This window comes from Astyanax mexicanus, chromosome 15 (assembly GCF_023375975.1).
Source record: "Astyanax mexicanus isolate ESR-SI-001 chromosome 15, AstMex3_surface, whole genome shotgun sequence".
Lineage (NCBI taxonomy): Eukaryota > Metazoa > Chordata > Actinopteri > Characiformes > Acestrorhamphidae > Astyanax > Astyanax mexicanus.
The window spans coordinates 10,092,552-10,111,915 of NC_064422.1; the positions used below are offsets into that span (position 1 = coordinate 10,092,552).

Genomic DNA, 19,364 nt, shown 5'->3' on the forward strand with positions numbered 1-19,364 from the left:
TATGCCCCTGTCACTAGCATTATAAGCATTATAGGTGTTGGAAGAACCTGCAAAAAGTGCTGTATTTCAGAATGCTGGGATCAAATGGCTATTCAACAAAAGGTTGTACTCGTTATCATGTTTAACTACAACCCAAACCCTTTTCACACTGGATTTCTCCTTTAAAGTGGAGTTAAAGGAGAACTCTGGTACGAAATGGACTATTGGTGTAGAAAACATGATAAAAAGTTCTTACCTTTGATAAATAGCACACGTCCGTTCTCCTACAGCTTTCTGAGATCCAGAAATTTTAATAGATTTCCTCAGACTGGAACAGAGCTGGATAACAGTGGAAAAAGCAATTTATTGTGGCAAATTATGCCCCATATCACCCAGTCTGAAGGGTGTTTTGGACAAACTTTCAACATTTCTGGATCTCTAAATGCTATGGGAAAACTGAGGCGTGCTATTAATCAAAGGTAAGGACTTTTTATCTACTTTTTTATCTTTTACTACAAAAAAAATCAATTTTACTCTGGAGTTCTGCTTTAAGTACAGTCCAGGTTGGCAACAATAAGTAAACATACAGAAAAAGAGTAGGTATCAAGCATGGTCAAGCAGACCAGGGTCACACACAAAATTAAAACAGTATGAGAGCATGGTACCACTTTAAAATAAGACTACATTTATAAAGCGTTTATAAATGGTTTACAATTAGTTTATTAATGGTTACTAATTAGGTTGTAAATGCCTTAAAATCATTAATAATCATACTGTATGTAGAAAGGGCAACAATATAGATGGCTGTGGGTTCACTATTTGGCCCTTTCTATTCGTATGTGTTATAACAGATTATTAATGATTTTTAAGGCATTTACAACCTAATTAGTAACCATTAATAAACTAATTGTAAACCATTTAGAAACCCTTTATAAGGGTAGTCTAATTTTAAAGTGTTACCCTTAACAAAAGACAAAGGCAAACAAAGGGTATATATAGGCCATGAACAGGTGAAAGCAATCTCAGTAGTTAGGAGCAGGCATACGCTGGACAGGTGTGCTGGAAATAACAGGTGTGTGTGTGCACATAGCTCAGATCTGTCTTGTAGTCCTTCTAGGGTCAAGTCTGTCTCCATCTATCAATCACATTGGTAGTATTTACTTTTATTTTGGAAGCTGTTTAAAGAGAGTGCAGCTCTTTTAATGTTGGGTAGCATCTAATGCAGCGCACTGTGTATGAATGCTATTGTCTTCCATAACTGGATGCCCAGGATGTGCGGAAAATACGACTAGGAAATTGGCCCTGGGCTTATCTGATGACACATTCTTATCATTTTATGCATTGGTACACTAAATATTAAACATTTTGGATCTCTGAAGTGAAATATCAAACCTGTGTTTTCACATATCAGACCACGAACACTCTGTCAAGCTGTGCTGTGGAAAAACGGCCAAAAAAATGTGTGACAACCACTATCCTGTAAAAAAAATTAAAAAAAAAAGAAACTAAAACCTGCTCATTGAAATAAGCCACCCACTAATGACCGATTTCCCCGCTTTTTGTCCTAGCCTAAATAACTGAAACTGGTTATGTATAAAAATTAATTATAGCTTCTTTTTTGTACAAATTTTGGTCGATAAACTCATCCCATCACTGATGTTGGTGATTCTTTAACCATATTTCCTTTTTAAATCTGCCACCACAAAACTAATGCCACCTAGTTTTTTTTAAGAGAATATAATAATGGAAAAAATTAATTTAATCTTTTAGGGGGTTCTCTAAGCTGTCATAGTTCTATACAGGACTATTGCCATGATAGTGTTACACTGAATTAGGAGATGCTTTTAGAGATACAGCCTTAGTTATAAAGATAAGGCAATAAGTGCTAGACAAAGTTTTATTGTGGGTGGTTTAATATTAAATGCTCATTGATGTGTGACAGTTTCTGTATTTATACATATGCTAATCAGGATGTCGTTATTTGGTAGTGTTTTTTTTTTTTTGGGATCAGTGCGGCTTTAAAGGGAACTAAACCCCCTGATTTTAGCTGATTCCACCCTCAGCTCCAATTTGAAAAGGGCTAAAAATGAGAGGGGTAGTTTGGGAGAGGCACTGGGTGATGTATGGGTTTAGGGGTGGGGCAGAAGGGAGAGCGAGAAATTGGCTGAGCAGCAGCAGCAGCAGCAGTGTTGAGCCTCTGATAGCGGTGAGATGCAGATGGTTGGACGTCAGCAGGGGGGAGGAATTATTGATTCACTGATCTGCATATTGTGATGTGTCTGTGTCTGTGTACTTTTGTAAAGTACAACAATAAAAGTGTTTTTAAAGGTTAGGAAAGGTTTATAAAAAGTTTAAACAGGACTGATATGGTTTATTACTTCAGAGGAACACACTTCAGCTATTTATGAAAAAATATGGTTTAGGTTTTAGTGGCTCTTTAAAGGTTTAATCAGCTTCACGGTTGCTCCACTGTAGGTTGTTAAGGACACTGGTTGTATTTTGTATTTTTCTGTGGAGGCGGATGAAGGGTTTGCTAGTGATTAATCATCTGCACAGTTTATGTGTGTTGTGTGATTTGTGACAGAGAAGCTGGGGGTGGGTTCTACAGTCATGAGCGTAGTGCTCAGAGAGTTTTCTCATAGACGCCTCATTCTGCAGAGAGCTTCTTCTCTTTTTTTGGTCCTGCGTAGCTGTTTCCTCTTTCTCCCGCCTTTTCTCCTGGACGTGTGACGCCACTCCCTCACTTATGTCCTAACAGCCCTTGCACATCTGCAGCGTCCACATCCTCCTCAGCCGCTCAGTGCGTCCCTCAGCTCCGTCTGACTGAAGCTGATCACTGAACACACCATGGACTGGAATTTACCCTCCTTCCTTCTGCTGATTTCTGGTAGGACCAGAACTCTAACTGCTTTTCTTCATCTGTTTAGAGCATTTTGTTTATCTGCACTCTTGAAAAGCAGCTATTATTGATTAATCCCACTATTGTTAGACATTATTGGGTTTTTTGCATGGGTGGAAAACTTTGTGTTGATGGTTCTTTTTATAAGAAATGTAAAAATGGTACTATATAAAACCATGTTTGTTTAGAGTGTCACACTAAAAATGACTCTATTGTTATTATAATAACTCAAAGGACAGACTATTGTTACTATATAGGGCCATGTTTGTTTAGAATATGAAGTAAATGAAGCAATAATTGTTCCTTTACAGAACCAGTTTAGTGTAGCTTTAACAGTTCCGCTTATGTTAAAAGTTATTGGGTTCTTTATATTGGTGGAAAATGATGTTGTGATGTTTTTTATAGAACATGATACTATATAAAACCATGTTTGTTTGCAGTGTAACGTTAAAAAATGACTCTATCGTTATTATAACTCAAACAATAGACTATTGTTACTATATAGGACCATGTTTGTTTAGAATGCAGCACCAGAAATTACTGTTTTTGACTTTAAGTCAATGGAGCAATAATGGTTCCTTCATAGAACCAGTTATGCTTAGACAGTGGCTCTTAAACTCCCACTAAGTCAAGTCAAGAGGCTTTTATTGTCATTACATCTGAGTACAGGTACACAGTGTAATGAAATTACGTTCCTCCGGAACCATGGTGCAACATAGAACAACAAGCAATAGACCACATAAAGTGCAGGAGTGACGACAGTGCAACATAAAATATAAAATTATAACACTAAATAACAATAAATACAATAAATACAAAAGACAAGACAATTTAAAGACAGGACAGTGCAGTACCGATAAGGTATAAAAGAGTGTTTGGTGAGGATAAGGTGCAGAACATATATAGAACATATATATAATCACAGCAGTTACTGAGGTAGATAGTTTATATTTTTTAAGAGTGCAGCAAATATTGGTGAAGGAATAAAGACATGTCAGTCACTGTGTGCTGTGTGTGTGTGGGTGAAGTTCAGTTTGTGTGTGTAAAGGGGGGGTGGGGGTGTTCAGTTCAGATTTGTGTGAGTGTGTTGGGTGTGTGGTGGGTCAGATGTTATTAGGTCCTTTGCATTGGTGGAAAACTTTGTGTTGATTGTTCTTTATAGAACATTTAAAAAATGGTACACTGTTGGTAGTATATACTGTAGAACCACCAAAAATAATTATTTCATTGTAATAACTCAAATGAGTCACTGTTGGTACTATGTAGAACAATATCTGTTTAGAGTTTAGAGTGTATAAACTAAAATGCTTCTGTTGTTATGGCTCAAAGGAAGCACTATTGGTACTATATAAAAACACATTTGTTTAGGATGTGGTACCAATGGTTTTGTTATTGTAATAAATCAAAGGACAGACTATTGTTCCTATATAGAACCATGTTTGTTTAGAATGCAGCATTAAGAAATATTCTGTTTTTTTTGCTATAAGTCAACAAAGCAATTATTGTTCCTTCATACAACCATGTTTGTTTAGAGTGGAGCACCAACAATGGTTCTGTTTTTGCTATAAGTCAAAAAGCCCCCTGTTGGTACTGTATAGAGCCAAGTTTGCTTGGAGTGTAGAGTGTAGCAATTAATGTGGTTCTGTTGTTTTTACAAGTAATTTAAACTCTGTTTAAAATGTGATGCCAAAAGGGTTTGTCTACTATCACAATAAAGAAGCATTTAATTGTGCTGCCATTGTTTTATCTAGATTCAAGAATTTACAAGAAAAAAAAACTCTAAAGAACCTGTTTATTTGAGGATGCACTGCCACCTTATTACATGCTATGAGTAAAATCAAAATGAATTTAGGAAGTTGAAAGAGGAGATGGGTGTTTTTGATCTAGGACCATGATGAACTTTAGAGGTGCTGATGAGATGAGATGTGAATTCCTGTGATAAAAAAACTAACATTATGTACATCAGTTATTTTAAGAACTGTGACACACTGACCACTACTCAGACTGATCAGCATTTTCCACTAAACAAGAGTCTGAACCGCACTCATACTATCTGAATTTCCTTTTATGGTGAAAGAGGAGGCATGCAATCAAAAGGAAATGATATGATCTCTCTCTCTCTAACAAGAATGTTAATAACCAAGAAAATCAGTGATGTCATGCAAAAACTTTGTATAGACTTTTTTTTGCCCTTTTTCAACTTTTGACATAATGTGGATCTGATGTGGACCAGTAGAAATGCTTCTACTCTTTCATTAATGAAAAAAAATAGTAGCTGTCCAATGAAAAACAAGTATCTCCAGAACAGCAACTTTACAACTTTCCACTTTCAGTGGAATTCAATGTAAAAAAAATATTTCAGGTCTATTGGTCTATTAGTTAAGTAATTTTGGCACGGTATAATAGACAGTTTGTCTGTTTACATTGTGTAGTAAGCTAAAAATCGCCAAAAATGGAGATCCTTGCCAGCAACAATATATATTTTCTCTTAATTTTTAGAGATACAAAGTTTTTGCAGTGCCAGTGATGATACAAATGTTTTTGCTGTTTTGATTTCACTGCCTACGTCAGTGTTTTTCAGTTGTTTTACATCTGCATCTATGGTCATTTATTTGAACAGCGTTTGTGACCAGAACCATCAGTGGGCAGAACACACAGAGACCTGGAAACCAAATAAAAAAAACAACAACAGGACTTTTATTGTCAAAAAATTGTGCAAAAAAAAGGATGTACAACAAAAAAATCACACCTCATTTGAGGCAGACAAAAAAATACCAATCTGATGCTATTCAGGGTCACGCCTTTTATTTGGCTTTCCAGTGAAGGCATGCAGGGCCGATTATTTTCAGTGAATTTCTCTTCCAATGTGACTCTTCTGGCCCTCTTAATGCTTCCTGCCCTGAGGTGCAGCTGCATGTCATTATCACACACCAGCTATGTCTAGTCCCAGTCTCCACCTCCAGCCTCCATGTGCTGTTTGTTTCGTTTGACTTCAGCACTTGGATTAGCAGGCTGGAGTGCTGTCGTGGCTCGGCTTTGTTTTGTTTTTAAGGATGTTTAAGAAAGTTTGGGCACCCCTATTAATCTTAACCATTTTTAGTTGTAAACATTTGGGTCTTTGCAACAGCCATTTCAGTTTGATATATCTAATAACTGATGGACACAGTAATATTTCAGGATTGAAATGAGGTTTATTGTACTAACAGAAAATGTGAAATATGCATTAAACCAAAATTTGACCGGTGCAAAAGTATGGGCACCCTTATCATTTTATTGATTTGAATACTCCTAACTACTTTTTACTGACTTACTGAAGCACAAAATTGATTGGGTAACCTCATTGAGCTTTGAACTTCATAGGTGTATCCAATCATGAGAAAAGGTATTTAAGGTGGCCAATTGCAAGTTGTTCTCCTATTTGAATCTCCTCTGAAGAGTGGCATCATGGGCTCATCAAAACAACTCTCAAATGATCTAAAAACAAAGATTGTTCAACATAGTTGTTCAGGGGAAGGATACAAAAAGTTGTCTCAGAGATTTAACCTGTCAGTTTCCACTGTGAGGAACATAGTAAGGAAATGGAAGACCACAGGGACAGTTCTTGTTAAGCCCAGAAGTGGCAGGCCAAGAAAAATATCAGAAAGGCAGAGAAGAAGAATGGTGAGAACAGTCGAGGACAATCCACAGACCACCTCCAAAGAGCTGCAACATCATCTTGCTGCAGATGGTGTCACTGTGCATCGGTCAACAATACAGCGCACTTTGCACAAGGAGAAGCTGTATGGGAGAGTGATGCGAAAGAAGCCATTTCTTATTATGCAAAATATATATTCTTATTATGCAAAAGCGACTCTGTTTGTGGCGTGCTTGCAGAAATGGCTTCTTTGTGTCTCTCCACTCTTCCTCCAGACTCTGCTCCCTTGATTTACAAATGAAATGTAAAATTTACTGATGATCAGTGATGGTTTGGAGAGACATGTCATCTGCTGGTGTTGATCCACTGTGTTTTATTATCAAGTCTAAAGTCAGTGCAGTTTTGTTTTCCCACAAAATCTTACAGCACTTCATGCTTCCCTCTGCTACTGACAACTTTTATGGAGATACGGACTTCATTTTCCAGCAGGACTTGGCACACTGCCCACACTGCCAAGAGTACTAATTGTTCTTATAATGTGTTTTTTATACGAGCTGTACGCTAATATAGGGTCTGACGGCAGCAGGAAATAAGTATCTGTGGTATGTCTCCTCTTATCTATCTATCTTTCACACCGTGGGGCCAGCAGCTTGGCACTGAAACAGCTGCCCAATGTTGTCTGAGAGTGAAGCATAGGGTGGGCTGAGCTCTCCAACAGTCCTTATTCTCCTGTCTCTCATCATCTCCACTGGGACAAAATAAAAAAACCCAGAACAGAGCTGGACTTCTTGATGATCTTGTTCAATCTCTTCCTGTCAGTGATGGAGATGCTGCGACCAGCAGACCACTCCATAAAAGATGGCTGATGCCACCATGTTGTTGAAGAAGGTCCTCAGGAGTCCCCCCTCTTCACCAAAGGAGCTAAATCTGAATCTCCTCAGGAGATGTAGCCTAAACTTTCTTGTAGAGTGTTGTGTGCTGTCAGTCTGCTCATGTTTGTACTGTACACTGTAAGCCAGGATAAGTCGAATAAGTTACTAAACTTAAGTTAGCATGACCTAGAATATCAAGTTATTACAACTAAAGGGGAAGTTGATTTAACTTTTTTAACTTTGTTATACTGTAAGACCAGATAAGTTGAGCTTACTTAACTTTTTAAGGCAGAAATGGGGATGGAAAACTTGAGTTAGAATAAATTAAAACATCAAGTTATTACAACTAAAGGGGAACAAGGGGATTTATTTCTAAGGTAGCCCAGGGAAAGCACTATTTTGACACTGATTGTGAGTGTTAGTCAGAAACTGTTGGACACACCCAGTATGCAAATAGACTGTGACAGAAGCCAATGGAAAAGAAGCTGCCAATGGCAACAGACTAAACTCAGTTATTATACGTTGCTTCAACTCAAAGATCTCAGTTTGTATAGTACAGTATATGTGCCCAAATGTTCAACTAACTCAAAATAGTTGAGTATTGTTTCGAAATCTCAAATTTTATTTAAAACACACTTAAATCATTTCAATCAGTTCAAACAACATATAAGTTTACAGTGTAGGACTGTATGAACTTGTAGGACCTAACTATATAGATGACCACAGAGACGTAATTAATGAGGAGACAGGCCACTGAAAGCTGTACCAATAGGAGAGTCAGCATGCTGGTGGTGGACACTGTGGAGATCTGCGCATGCGCAGCAGCTATAACCAGCCAAAAAATCAGGTTTTATTCGATGCATTTTTGAGCCAAACATTACAAACTATTAATGAGATTCTTGTCAGATTTTTAGTCAGTTCTCTGTACTACCTTTCATCTCTGTCTGTGATAGTTTTCCACACTAGGCTAAACAGCATGATGTGATTTATTCACCTTTCCTCATTTAGTGAATTGAAAAAAACTGCGTGCAAAGAAAACTTCAGCTGAACTTTGTGGTTGAGGTTTCAGTCAGGACTTCATTCAGGACTTTTCAGTTGTTTTCAGTTGTTAATTGATATTATAGTATTATAGTTTGATGTAGTAAAACTCTTTTGGTGCTGTTTAGAAGCTTTTTAAAAAACATTTTTGTAGATAGATAGATAGATACTTTATTGAAATTCTAGACATCCAGCAGCAGGTATGTATAATACACAAAATTACAAAAGGATAAAATATAACGATACTTATAAAAATACAATAAAATAAAATGTAAAGTATAAAAGTACACTCTTTAGTGTGTGTGTAATGGAGAATGGAGGTATTGCAGTTGAACACAATAGACAGTGAACACCAGTTGATGAGCATAAAGTGAGGATAACTGATGTCAGCCATACAGAAAGTGCAAATACACAGTTACATATTCATATAAGTTTAGTAGTGCAAAATATATGTAAACAGTAGATAGTCAATGAACTACTAGTGCAAATACAGCAAGACTGAGAGTGTGTCCATAGATGGGGGTGCGTCCATGGTGTGTCCAGAGTTGCCAGAATGAAAAAGTGTCACAGAGTCTTCAGTTTGCTGTGCTGAGAGGAGTTGAACAGTCTTATGGCCTGAGGGACAAAAGACTTTCAGAGTCTGTCTGTGGAGCAGGACTGAAACAGCAGTCGGCCACTGAATGAGCTCCTCTGCCTTAACAGTGCCTTATTTAGCGGTACAATCATGGGCAAAGGCTGAGATCCAAACAGGAAAATGACCCTAACAATAATCTGGAACCTGAAACATGGAAATAGGAAAAAGGAAACAAGAAATATTCTTAAGAATCTCACGGAGGGTTGGAAACAATGTCCCAGTTGTTGTAACGAAAGTAAAAGTGTTTTTTGTTATTGTTTCCTAAATCTCAGCTTGTTATCACTATCATCACTATTATGTTGTTGATCAATTCTCGTTTTTCAAATATTCTAAGGGCAAGACATTTCAAAATTTTACAAGGCTTGTGTTTGTATTTGACCTGTAAGGATAATCTGGCTGTGCTATTAATTAAAATAGTTAAAATTCTGTGAAAAAGCAAAGAAAAAAATACTTAGTTTAATTTTCAAATTCCAATATGGGTTAGCATCTGTTTTTGTATTATTTTCTCAGTGCATTGTAGTTTAGTTGATGGTTAGTATCTATTATTGTCTCACTCCGCTCTATTGGGTAGTTTATCTGATAAATTTCGGACAACTAGGACAACTAACTATCAACTAATCAAGAGGAAGATGGATGATCACAAGCCATCAAACCAAACTAAACTGCTTGAATTTTTGCACCAGGAGTAAAGCAGCATAAAGTTATCCAAAAGCAGTGTGTAAAACTGGTGGAGGAGAACATGATGCCAAGATGCATGAAAAAAAAAACTGTGATTAAAAACCAGGGTTATTCCACCAAATATTGATTTCTGAACTCTTAAAGCTTTATGAATATGAACTTGTTTTCTTTTGATTGTTTGAGATCTGAAAGCTCTGCATCTTTTTGTTATTTTAGCCATTTCTCATTATCTTAAGTAAATGCTCTAATTGACAATATTTTTATTTGTAATTTGGGAGAAATGTTGTCTGTAGTTTATAGAATAAAACAACAATGTTCATTTTACTCAAACATAAACCTATAAATATCAAAATCAGAGAAACTGATTCAGAAACTGAAGTGCTTTTTTATTTTTTTTTCTTGCTCAAACCCCAGCCAGGTCTGTATTAATGCTAACAGTGTAAATATTTTTATTTTTAATTGTAGTTTCTCAGTCAGCGGCATTCAACCTTGATTCAAGCCCTTGGAAAAACTACCCTCGGAACCCGGATACAGCTTTCGGCTACAAAGTGATTCAGAGAGACAGAAGGTGAGAGAAAAAACATTCTGCTGTATTTTGTCTGTATATGCTTCAGTATCTCAATTATGTGTTAAACATCTATCACGTCTATCAGATTTAACAGAAGGGTTTATATAAAGAGCTCTGTAGAAAAATAAGCAGGTTCAGAAATGATATTAGAGATTAGAGGAAAGAGCTGTTTATAAGCCAATATAAATAAACAGACCTACAGAGCTTAAAATGTGACATAATAATAATAAAAAAAAAAATACATATATATGCGTGGCCTCGATTTATTAAGGTTTAGGAACGAGATCGTAATGTGTGACCACGACTAATTGAGGCGTGGGAATGAGATCCTTAGGCATGGCCATGACTTAATGAAGGCATGGAAATAAGACCCTAATGTGTGGCCACGACTTACTAAGGCACGGGAAAAATATTCTAATTTGAGGAAAAGAGATTAAAAAGAGGCATGTGAATGAGATAATTAAGTTGTGGCAACAACTTGTTAAGGCGTGGGAATGAGACAATTAAGGCCTGTGAATGAAATAATTAAGTCATACCCAAAACTTTTTAAGGTGTGGGAACGAGTTAATTAAGTCTTAACTTAATTATCTCATTCCCTTGCAATAGGATCTTGTTCCCACGCCTTAATTATCTCATTCCCTTGCAATTGGTTCTTGTTCACATGCCGTTTTTAAACTGTGTACCAGTTGGTGTATGTATCATATCATTCATTTGGTAATAGAATTTATAAAATATATAAAGTTATCCACAAATCAGTAACTTAAATACTGAGAAACGCTCTTTATTTATTTATCACATTTTTGTTGTTGGTTTTTTAGACAGAAAACACTTAACATGTTCATGTTAATGACTGATTTCAGTACAGATGTGCTCTCACTGCTATATATTTTTTATATGTGTATACATTGCTGCCATCTACTGGATATGTTTTAATCTACAGAAATGATCGACGGTGTTTCAGTAAGCAGTAAAGTGCTGAAACATACTGAGAGTTTAAACATGACGAGTGAGCTTGAATAAGTAATAGCATAACCAAATATATCTGTTGTAACTGTAATTAATTGAGTTGTTTAGTTAAATATGCTTAATTTAATTAATTTCTGAGAGCTTAAACGAATGCTTAACATTTGATTAAAACATTATATATATATATATTTGTCAACAGTAAAACTAGTGATGTACTGTATATAAACGTAAACATCAGTAATACTGTAACTAACTGAGCTTTGTCTTTTGTCTTTTCTCAGTTTGATTGTTAGTGACCCCTTAATACAAAATGGGGACAAAAGAGGTAAAGTTTACAGTTGTGGAGTAACAGCCGGACGCTGCTCACCTTTAACAATAAAGGGTAATGATTAACTATCTTTTTTTTCCTGCATTTATATTGTGTTTTCAAAGGTCTCATTCCATTGTTTTTTTCATTGGTTTTAAAATGTCTAGTTGTGTCTCTAGTATGAATGTATGCCACAGGGAGGTATGGGGGCGGGGAGAAACGACAGGATTTCGAGAAACGACAGGATTTCACTTGCTCATGAATATTTATACATGCAAACATATCGCTTTTGATTGGCTAACAGCACTGTGGGGCAGCGAGAAGGACAACATGTGTACTTTACAACGTGTAACAATGTGTAATGCCCTGCTAAGTGCAGTTCAGCCACTGAGTCTCTTTAAAACGCCAAAACCACCGGAGATCCTATGTAAACCTATAGTCACTTACACACAGAGGTGGGTAGTCCAGGTCCAGAAAGTAAAAATCCACCCAAGGTTTTGTGGGCTGAGCGGCAGCAGAGCCGCCCAAGCAGCTGGAACAAAACCCCAGGTGGATTTTTACTTTTACCTAGTGTAAAAATAACTGTCCTAAATACACATCTACTTATCTCAATTGTATTTGGCTGGTGGTGTTCCTCTATAGACAAATTCTAACCCTCATAACCGTTTCTTAGATCTGAATTACTGGGTAAAGCATATAAACACTGATGAGTTATTTGCACAAATAACAGGCAATGGAGGCTAAGGAAGAGTTTCATGTGCAGCATCATATACAACTCAGAAAGACCTATTGTATTTGTTATCTATTTTATCTATATTTATCTATTTTAACAACTGCTCTTGGGTGTAAACTGGACCGTGAGATCACAATTTCGGTCCACCTCATTAACCACATGTGATGCAAACGACAATAAAGTCTCTTTGAATCCTTGAATCCTTGTATTTCACAAAGAACAAGAAAAAAGTTGATTTTAGTGCATTTCTAATGCTTTTTCTACTGTCCTGTTTGATGCAGAACCCTCTGAAGCTGTAAACATGTCCCTTGGTCTCTCAATGACTAAAGATCCAAAGTCTTCAAAGATAATAGTAAGCCTCTCTCGATCACTAATACTCAAATACATTATCCATATCTAAGCAAAGCTATGCAAAATTTCAAACTAAGAAGCAAATTATGTCTGAGATTCTTATTGCTTGGTGTAAGATGTAGATCAGTCTGCAGCACAGTTAAACATTCCTCTGTTCTTCAGGCCTGTGGTCCAACCATCCCCAAAAACTGCAGAGTAGTCACGACCTACAACGGCATGTGTTTCACAGTGGATAGGAACAGTAACGTAGAAGGTCCAATACCGAGCGCATTGAGAGGTAAGACAAACTGTGAACTACATACCCAACAGAAGCTCTAACCCATAACCCAGGTAATAATGATCTGTCTGTCCTGTTTTATTCTTCGTTCACAGATTGCCCAGTTCAACCAATAGACATTGCTTTTTTATTGGATGGATCTGGAAGTGTTTCAGAAGATGATTTTAAAAAAATGAAGACTTTTGTTGAACTAATGGTACAGGGATTAATTACCCGGGATATTAGGGTATGTACAGTACCCTCTCACACTTTTTTCAACAGACACACTCCTTTTCTCAATCTATAACTTATTCATATTACCCTGGATGCTAGTTTATGTTGAAGTTTATGTTTATAATAATAACAAAATACTAACATTCATTGCTCTAATTTCTTTTTCAGTTTGCTGTTGCACAGTATTCTAATCAATGTGAAATACACATAGACTTCACTTACCAATTGAACAGCAATTTAATACAGAACATTCAGCAGAAAGGAGGAGGTACCTACACTGCAAGTGCTATCAACAAACTTGTGTAAGGATCTTCCATTGTGTGCAACGCATTGTTTCCTATGCTGCTAAAGTTTATGTTAAGCTAAATCCCTGGTACTGTATATTGACACTGTTCTACTCTACTCAATTACTGAGCCTTCATTTCAGTTTCTACATTTTCTGTGCTGTGTTTTGTGCAGGGATGATTTATTCATCAGAAACCCCAGAGCAAAAGCTAACCGAGTTTTGGTTGTTATCACTGATGGTCAGTCACATGATGCAAATTATTTGTCTACAGTTGCTGCATATGCGCAGCAGAATAAGATCATTCGCTACGCTATTGGGGTAAGATATGTTGCTACATTAACACACTGGCACCAAAGACCTACTCATTTCACAAATCAGATTTTTCCCTGATCTCTAAGTCGACTCCTGCTCTCCCCCATTAGTTAGATGCTGGGAGGGTAAAGTCTAGAACCATCTCTATCTTTATAAAAAATTTCCTATACTTGCAGAGTAATGTGGGTGGCTTATCTAATATTTAAATTCAAGAAATGTTTATAATTTCCCTTATGATACTACTACTATTCCTACTACTACTACTACTATAACTACTAATAATAATGATAATAATATTAATAATAATAATAATAATAATAATAATAATAAGCAGAAGAAGAAGAAGAAGAAGAAAAAGAATACCACAAAGACAACAATAATAACCAAGATATTGACATTCATTGAAACAATGTTCAGAGAATTTGCAAAGAAGGAAAAAAGAAATCTAAGTAAAATAGCAGCCAAAGTAGTATTATAAAAAGCAATTAAGATATAAACCATACTGCTAGAGGTGCTGTGGAGCACTGTGTAGAACAGCACCACCAGAGAAGCAGATACCGTTCCCCATAGATATCTTGTACGTATAGGTGCCTGCGTGGCCGCCATATTGGCGGAGGCAACCCTGCGCCCCGAGTGCATTAATTTACGCTGAGGAAAGTGTAAAATACACTTATAATAATCACAACTCTACCAATTTTTACCCGATTTTCACATGGTTTGGTTTGTTACAAATAGCAGCGATGTAGTAATGACGCTGTCACACATTACAGAGTTTCCATGCTTAAAATTAAGCTCTTAAATTAAGACAAACATATGGTATGACATATTAATAAGGTTAATTAATACATTTCTGTAAAAAGATAAATAATTAATTTTATTCTTGAATGCCTCATAAAGCCCTTCCTATTAAATTCTCTCACAACAAATAATTTCATTGGAAAACAAATTCTGATCAAAATAGCTTGGCAACACTTTACTGTAAGCATACATTAATTTACAGTACAGTGTAAAATATAGTTGTGGCTAAAATTGACTTAACTAGTGCCAATTAGTAACTAGATAAGATGCTACTGTTAATTAATTTAACCTCATTGTAAAGTCTTGCCAATGGCTTTCATTGTAGTTTGCAACCAATCCAATCTACACGGTTAATCATTGTTTCTGTGCCTAGTAAGTAGCAATTTGTATGTTTGCTGTATTTGACCTCCTTAGGTTGGCAATGCCTTTAAAAACCCGTATGCAGAAAATGAGTTGAACACCATTGCATCTGACCCCCCCAGTGAATACAAATTTAAAGTGGATAGCTTTAGTGTGCTCAACAGAATAAAGGAAACTCTGGAGAAGAATATAATTGCAATCGAAGGTAGGTCTGTTCCTTTTCTGGTGTAGAAATGTCAACATTATCAAATAGATTATTATTAGATTATATTACAGTCGTGGACTAAATTGTAAATTTGATAAATGTATAACATGACATAAGTATTATTATTATTATTTAATTAAATATTTCTTTCTTTCTTTTAGGGACCCAGACGTCAGGAGATTCCACCAGAATGGAGTTTGCACAAGATGGCTTTAGTGCTGAGTTTAACTATGATGTACTTTTGCTAACTTTATGTCATTTGTACACATTTAATTCTGTGGTGTTGTGGCTGTTTAGGTTTCAATAATTGTCCAACTACTTTAACTTTTAGTAGCATAAGAATAGTTGAAAAATAATGTAAATTGACCCTTAGGGAAGTATCTGGATTTTTGCATTAACCCCTTATGCTCCCTGACTTTTTTTACATCCTAAGTATTGTTAATAGGTAACATGAAAAGCAATGTAAACTGTCTGAGTTTAGGAGATTATGGATTACAAATTACAGTATGATTGTTATCCAAAATAAAATAATGGGTTAACACAGTCTAAGTAAGCTAATAACACACAAACAGCTGTACTGTTGCTGTTCTATTGAGCACAATAAATAAATATCATGAATCCTAAAGGTCTGAGCGGATGTTTGTGTGTGTGTGTTTAGGGGAATTTACTGCTGAGTGCAGTCGGGGCTTATCAGTGGAAAGGAGGATACCAGGAGTATTCATCTACAGGACCTTCAGGTGACTTTCAGGAGGGCAGAGAGCACGACAGTTATTTAGGTAAGAATCATCTCGAAACACAAACTGCACTCTCTTTGCACTTTATCAGAAACCCCTCTTTTATAGCTCAACTTTGCTGATGTTTAGAGACTGTAGTTTATCTGACTGATGAGCATTGGATGTAAGGATGTAAGATTTTGTGGCCATAGGGCTTAACAAGCTAACAAGGTACAAGGAGGACTAATAAACTATCCAGTGAGAGGAATCACAAAGTAAAAGGTTTCTAAAAAAGATACCAGTGAGAGGAAGTACAAGTGTAGGTGTTCTGATAATAAGGTGTCCCGTGGATGAAAGTATAATATAATTTGCTAGAGAGTAAAAACTAAAGAACCATATCACACTAGTAAGACTAGTGAGGATGCTACATCGAAGTGAGCAAGAGTGTCGACATGTTTCCCTTCTAATGGGGAAGCTGTGGAAAAAGTGGCTAAGTAAACAAAACTGTAATTCTTAAAAAAACTTTTCTTTCAAAGTCAAACAAGCGCTAGATGTTAATCTACACAGATTTGCTGGCCGCAGCAGCATTAGCATTAGCTGATACCCACAGCACTAGTTAGACTGAGAAACCCAGGGTGCTATCAGCTAGCAACTTGTCCCAGGCAGCTTGTTTTACAAACATGCATACTAGAGACTTATATTCTTGCCTCTGAATGGGGAAAGAGCTAGCGCTGTGGTTAGCGGCTAATCCTAATACTGCTGCACCCAGCCTTAGTGCTGGAGAAACGTAACTGAAAACTCACCCTTATAACACTGTACTTTAGCAGAGTAGCGTTAGTACTCCTTAATAGTTTTTCTGTTAAAGTGGCCAAATTTTAAACATTACATAATGATCTCAAAGGATAAGTAAGCCTCAAAATAAAATAAAAGCAGTTAGAAACTAACTAACTAACTAACCAAATAAACAAATAATACACACAATAGATAAGCTCTGTTAATCTGCGTTCACTGGGTTCACAGGTTATTCTATGACGGTGGCAAGAACTCCATTCATCAACTATGTAATTCAGGGAGCTCCAAGGCATGGGCATATAGGAAAAGTGTTCATTTCAACCTCTATGGGATTGGGTACTCTGAATCCCCCCGTGAAACCCCAGGTAAACCATTCTAGAGTTCTTCCTGCTCCCAGGTCACATCATACACTAAATTAACTAATTAAGAAGTCCTGAACCTGTTCTTTTTCTCTCAGCTTCAGATTGGTTCCTATTTCGGAGCTGAAGTGTGTGCGGTGGACTTGGATGTTGATTCTTTCACAGACCTGCTGCTGGTTTCTGCTCCACTGTTTACACAGGCCAGTAAGGAAGGAATAGTGTTCGTCTACTCTGTTCCACGCCGGGCAAATTACTGGGTGAGTTAAACGCACGCTCAGTTATTGCCTAAAATACTAATATATATATATATATATATATATATATATATATATATATATATATATATATATATATATATGTTTAGTTATCTATTGGTTTAAAATTAACATTGTTGTTTTATTCTATAAACTACAGACAGCATTTCTCCCAAATTCCAAATAAAAATATTGTCATTTAAAGCATTTATTTGCAGAAAATGAGAAATAACAAAAAAAAGAAGCAGAGCTTTCAGACCTCAAATACTACAAATAAAATATGAATAAAGTTCATATTCATAAAGTTTTAAGAGTTCAGAAATCAATATTTCGTGGAATAACCCTGGTTTTTAATTAAAGTTTTCATGCATCTTGGCATCATGTTCTCCTCCACCAGTCTTACACACTGCTTTTGGATAACTTTATGCTGCTTTACTCCTGGTGCAAAAATTTAAGCAGTTCAGTTTGGTGGTTTGATGGTTTGTGATCATCCATCTTCCTCTTGATTATATGCCAGAGGTTTTCAGTTTGGTAAAATAAAAGAAACTCATCATTTAAAAATGATCTCTTATTATATTATATATATGTAACATGCTTTTATTTTTTACATTATTTTTAAAGAGTGAACCAATCATGACACTGGAAGGAATGGCTGGACAGAGGGGTAGGTTTGGCTCCTCACTGGCCAGCCCAGGAGACCTAAATGGGGATAAAATTACAGATGTTGTTGTAGGAGCTCCTCTGGAGGACATTGGACAGGGCAGTGTTTACATCTTTAATGGACAAGCGGGAGGCATCGCTTCTACCTATTCACAGGTGAGACATCGCCTTAACATAGTCCACATTATGGGTGTGTCAAATTTTTTTTTGTACAAATTATAATGACACACACAAAAAAATATCCAAATTGTGATATTAACAGTATTATGTCTTAAAAGCAGTCGATTATGTACTGTGAAGCTTTAAGGATATGTTTTTATAACTGTTTATTTTTGCAGTTTACATACGTTCACTAAATTATTGCGCTTCTGTATTTTGGTAGATTTTTTGCACTTTATATTACATTTATAAAACATATTATTTAGTTTATTATATTACGATGTAACACAAACATGGTTGTATGTGAAAATGTATTTGTCCTCTAAATTTAATAACTTAATAACTTAATAACAACTGCAGTCAAGCATTTACAATAACTGGCAACGAGTCTTTCACATCTCTGTCGAGGAATTTTAGTCCATTCTTCTTTACAAAATAGTTTTAACTCAGACAAATTGGAGGATTTTTCAGCATGAACCACCTGTTTAAGATTATCCATGGCATCTCATTTATTTTTTTGAGCCATTAAGAGGTGAACTTGTTTGAGTGCTTTGGATCATTGTCCTGCTGCAGAACCCAAATACTTCTGAGCTTGAGGTCACAAACAGATGGACAGATATTCTCCTTCAGGACAGCAGTGTTTTTATGTTGGAACTCAAGTCTCTTATTATTGAATCATTAAAACTGACCTTAACTGAGGATTTATTGAGACCTGTAGTTCTTTAAATGTTTTTCTGGGTTGTTTTGGGATCTCCTGGATGAGTTGGTCATGCCCTTTTGGAGTAATTTCTTTAGGTCGGTCGGTCACTCCTGGCTCACCAGTGTTCCATGTTTTCTCCATTAGTGAATAATAGTGAATCACTGTGGTTCTCTGGAGTCCCAAAAAATTAGAAATAAGTTTGTAACCTTTTCCTGACTGATAGATGCTCAATTATTTATTTCCCAATCTGTTTTTGAATATATTCAGACCGAGGCATAATGTGCTGCTCTTTGAAATCTTTTATATTGCTTCATGTTGTCAGACAGGTCCTATTTAAGTGATTTTTTTCGATTATACAGTTAATTAACTGTGGTTAATCACAGTTAATTAATGGGGATGCAGTTGCTTTTTAACATAGAACCAGGTTTGTTTGGATTGCTTTTTTCCTGTAATAAATAAAATCATCATTTAAAAAAATAATTTTGTATTAACTCGTGTCTGATATTAAAGTTTGTTGTCTGATATTAAAGTTTGTTTAATGATCTGAATAATATTAGTTACTGTATATAAGTAGACCAAAAAGCAGGGGGGAAATAAGGGGAAATACTTTTTCACAG

At 36.1% G+C, this 19,364-nt stretch overlaps 1 protein-coding gene across 2 annotated transcripts in view; it reads left to right on the forward strand.

Annotated features, from left to right (window-relative positions):
- Positions 1-2,673: 2,673 nt before the first annotated feature.
- LOC103046566 (integrin alpha-X-like) overlaps positions 2,674-19,364 on the forward strand; it is a 30,398-nt gene continuing 13,707 nt past the window's right edge. Inside the window, exons 1-14 of one of the 2 annotated variants that reach the window (XM_049464740.1) lie at positions 2,674-2,866; positions 10,200-10,302; positions 11,550-11,650; positions 12,590-12,660; positions 12,822-12,936; positions 13,032-13,162; positions 13,318-13,451; positions 13,609-13,753; positions 14,960-15,110; positions 15,272-15,345; positions 15,769-15,886; positions 16,844-16,980; positions 17,073-17,231; positions 17,850-18,044. In XM_049464740.1, coding sequence (XP_049320697.1) covers positions 2,827-2,866; positions 10,200-10,302; positions 11,550-11,650; positions 12,590-12,660; positions 12,822-12,936; positions 13,032-13,162; positions 13,318-13,451; positions 13,609-13,753; positions 14,960-15,110; positions 15,272-15,345; positions 15,769-15,886; positions 16,844-16,980; positions 17,073-17,231; positions 17,850-18,044 — 1,674 coding nt within the window. In that variant the 5' untranslated portion in view covers positions 2,674-2,826. The remainder of the gene's footprint in view (positions 2,867-10,199; positions 10,303-11,549; positions 11,651-12,589; positions 12,661-12,821; positions 12,937-13,031; positions 13,163-13,317; positions 13,452-13,608; positions 13,754-14,959; positions 15,111-15,271; positions 15,346-15,768; positions 15,887-16,843; positions 16,981-17,072; positions 17,232-17,849; positions 18,045-19,364) is intronic. The other variant, XM_049464741.1, reaches the window with a different exon arrangement.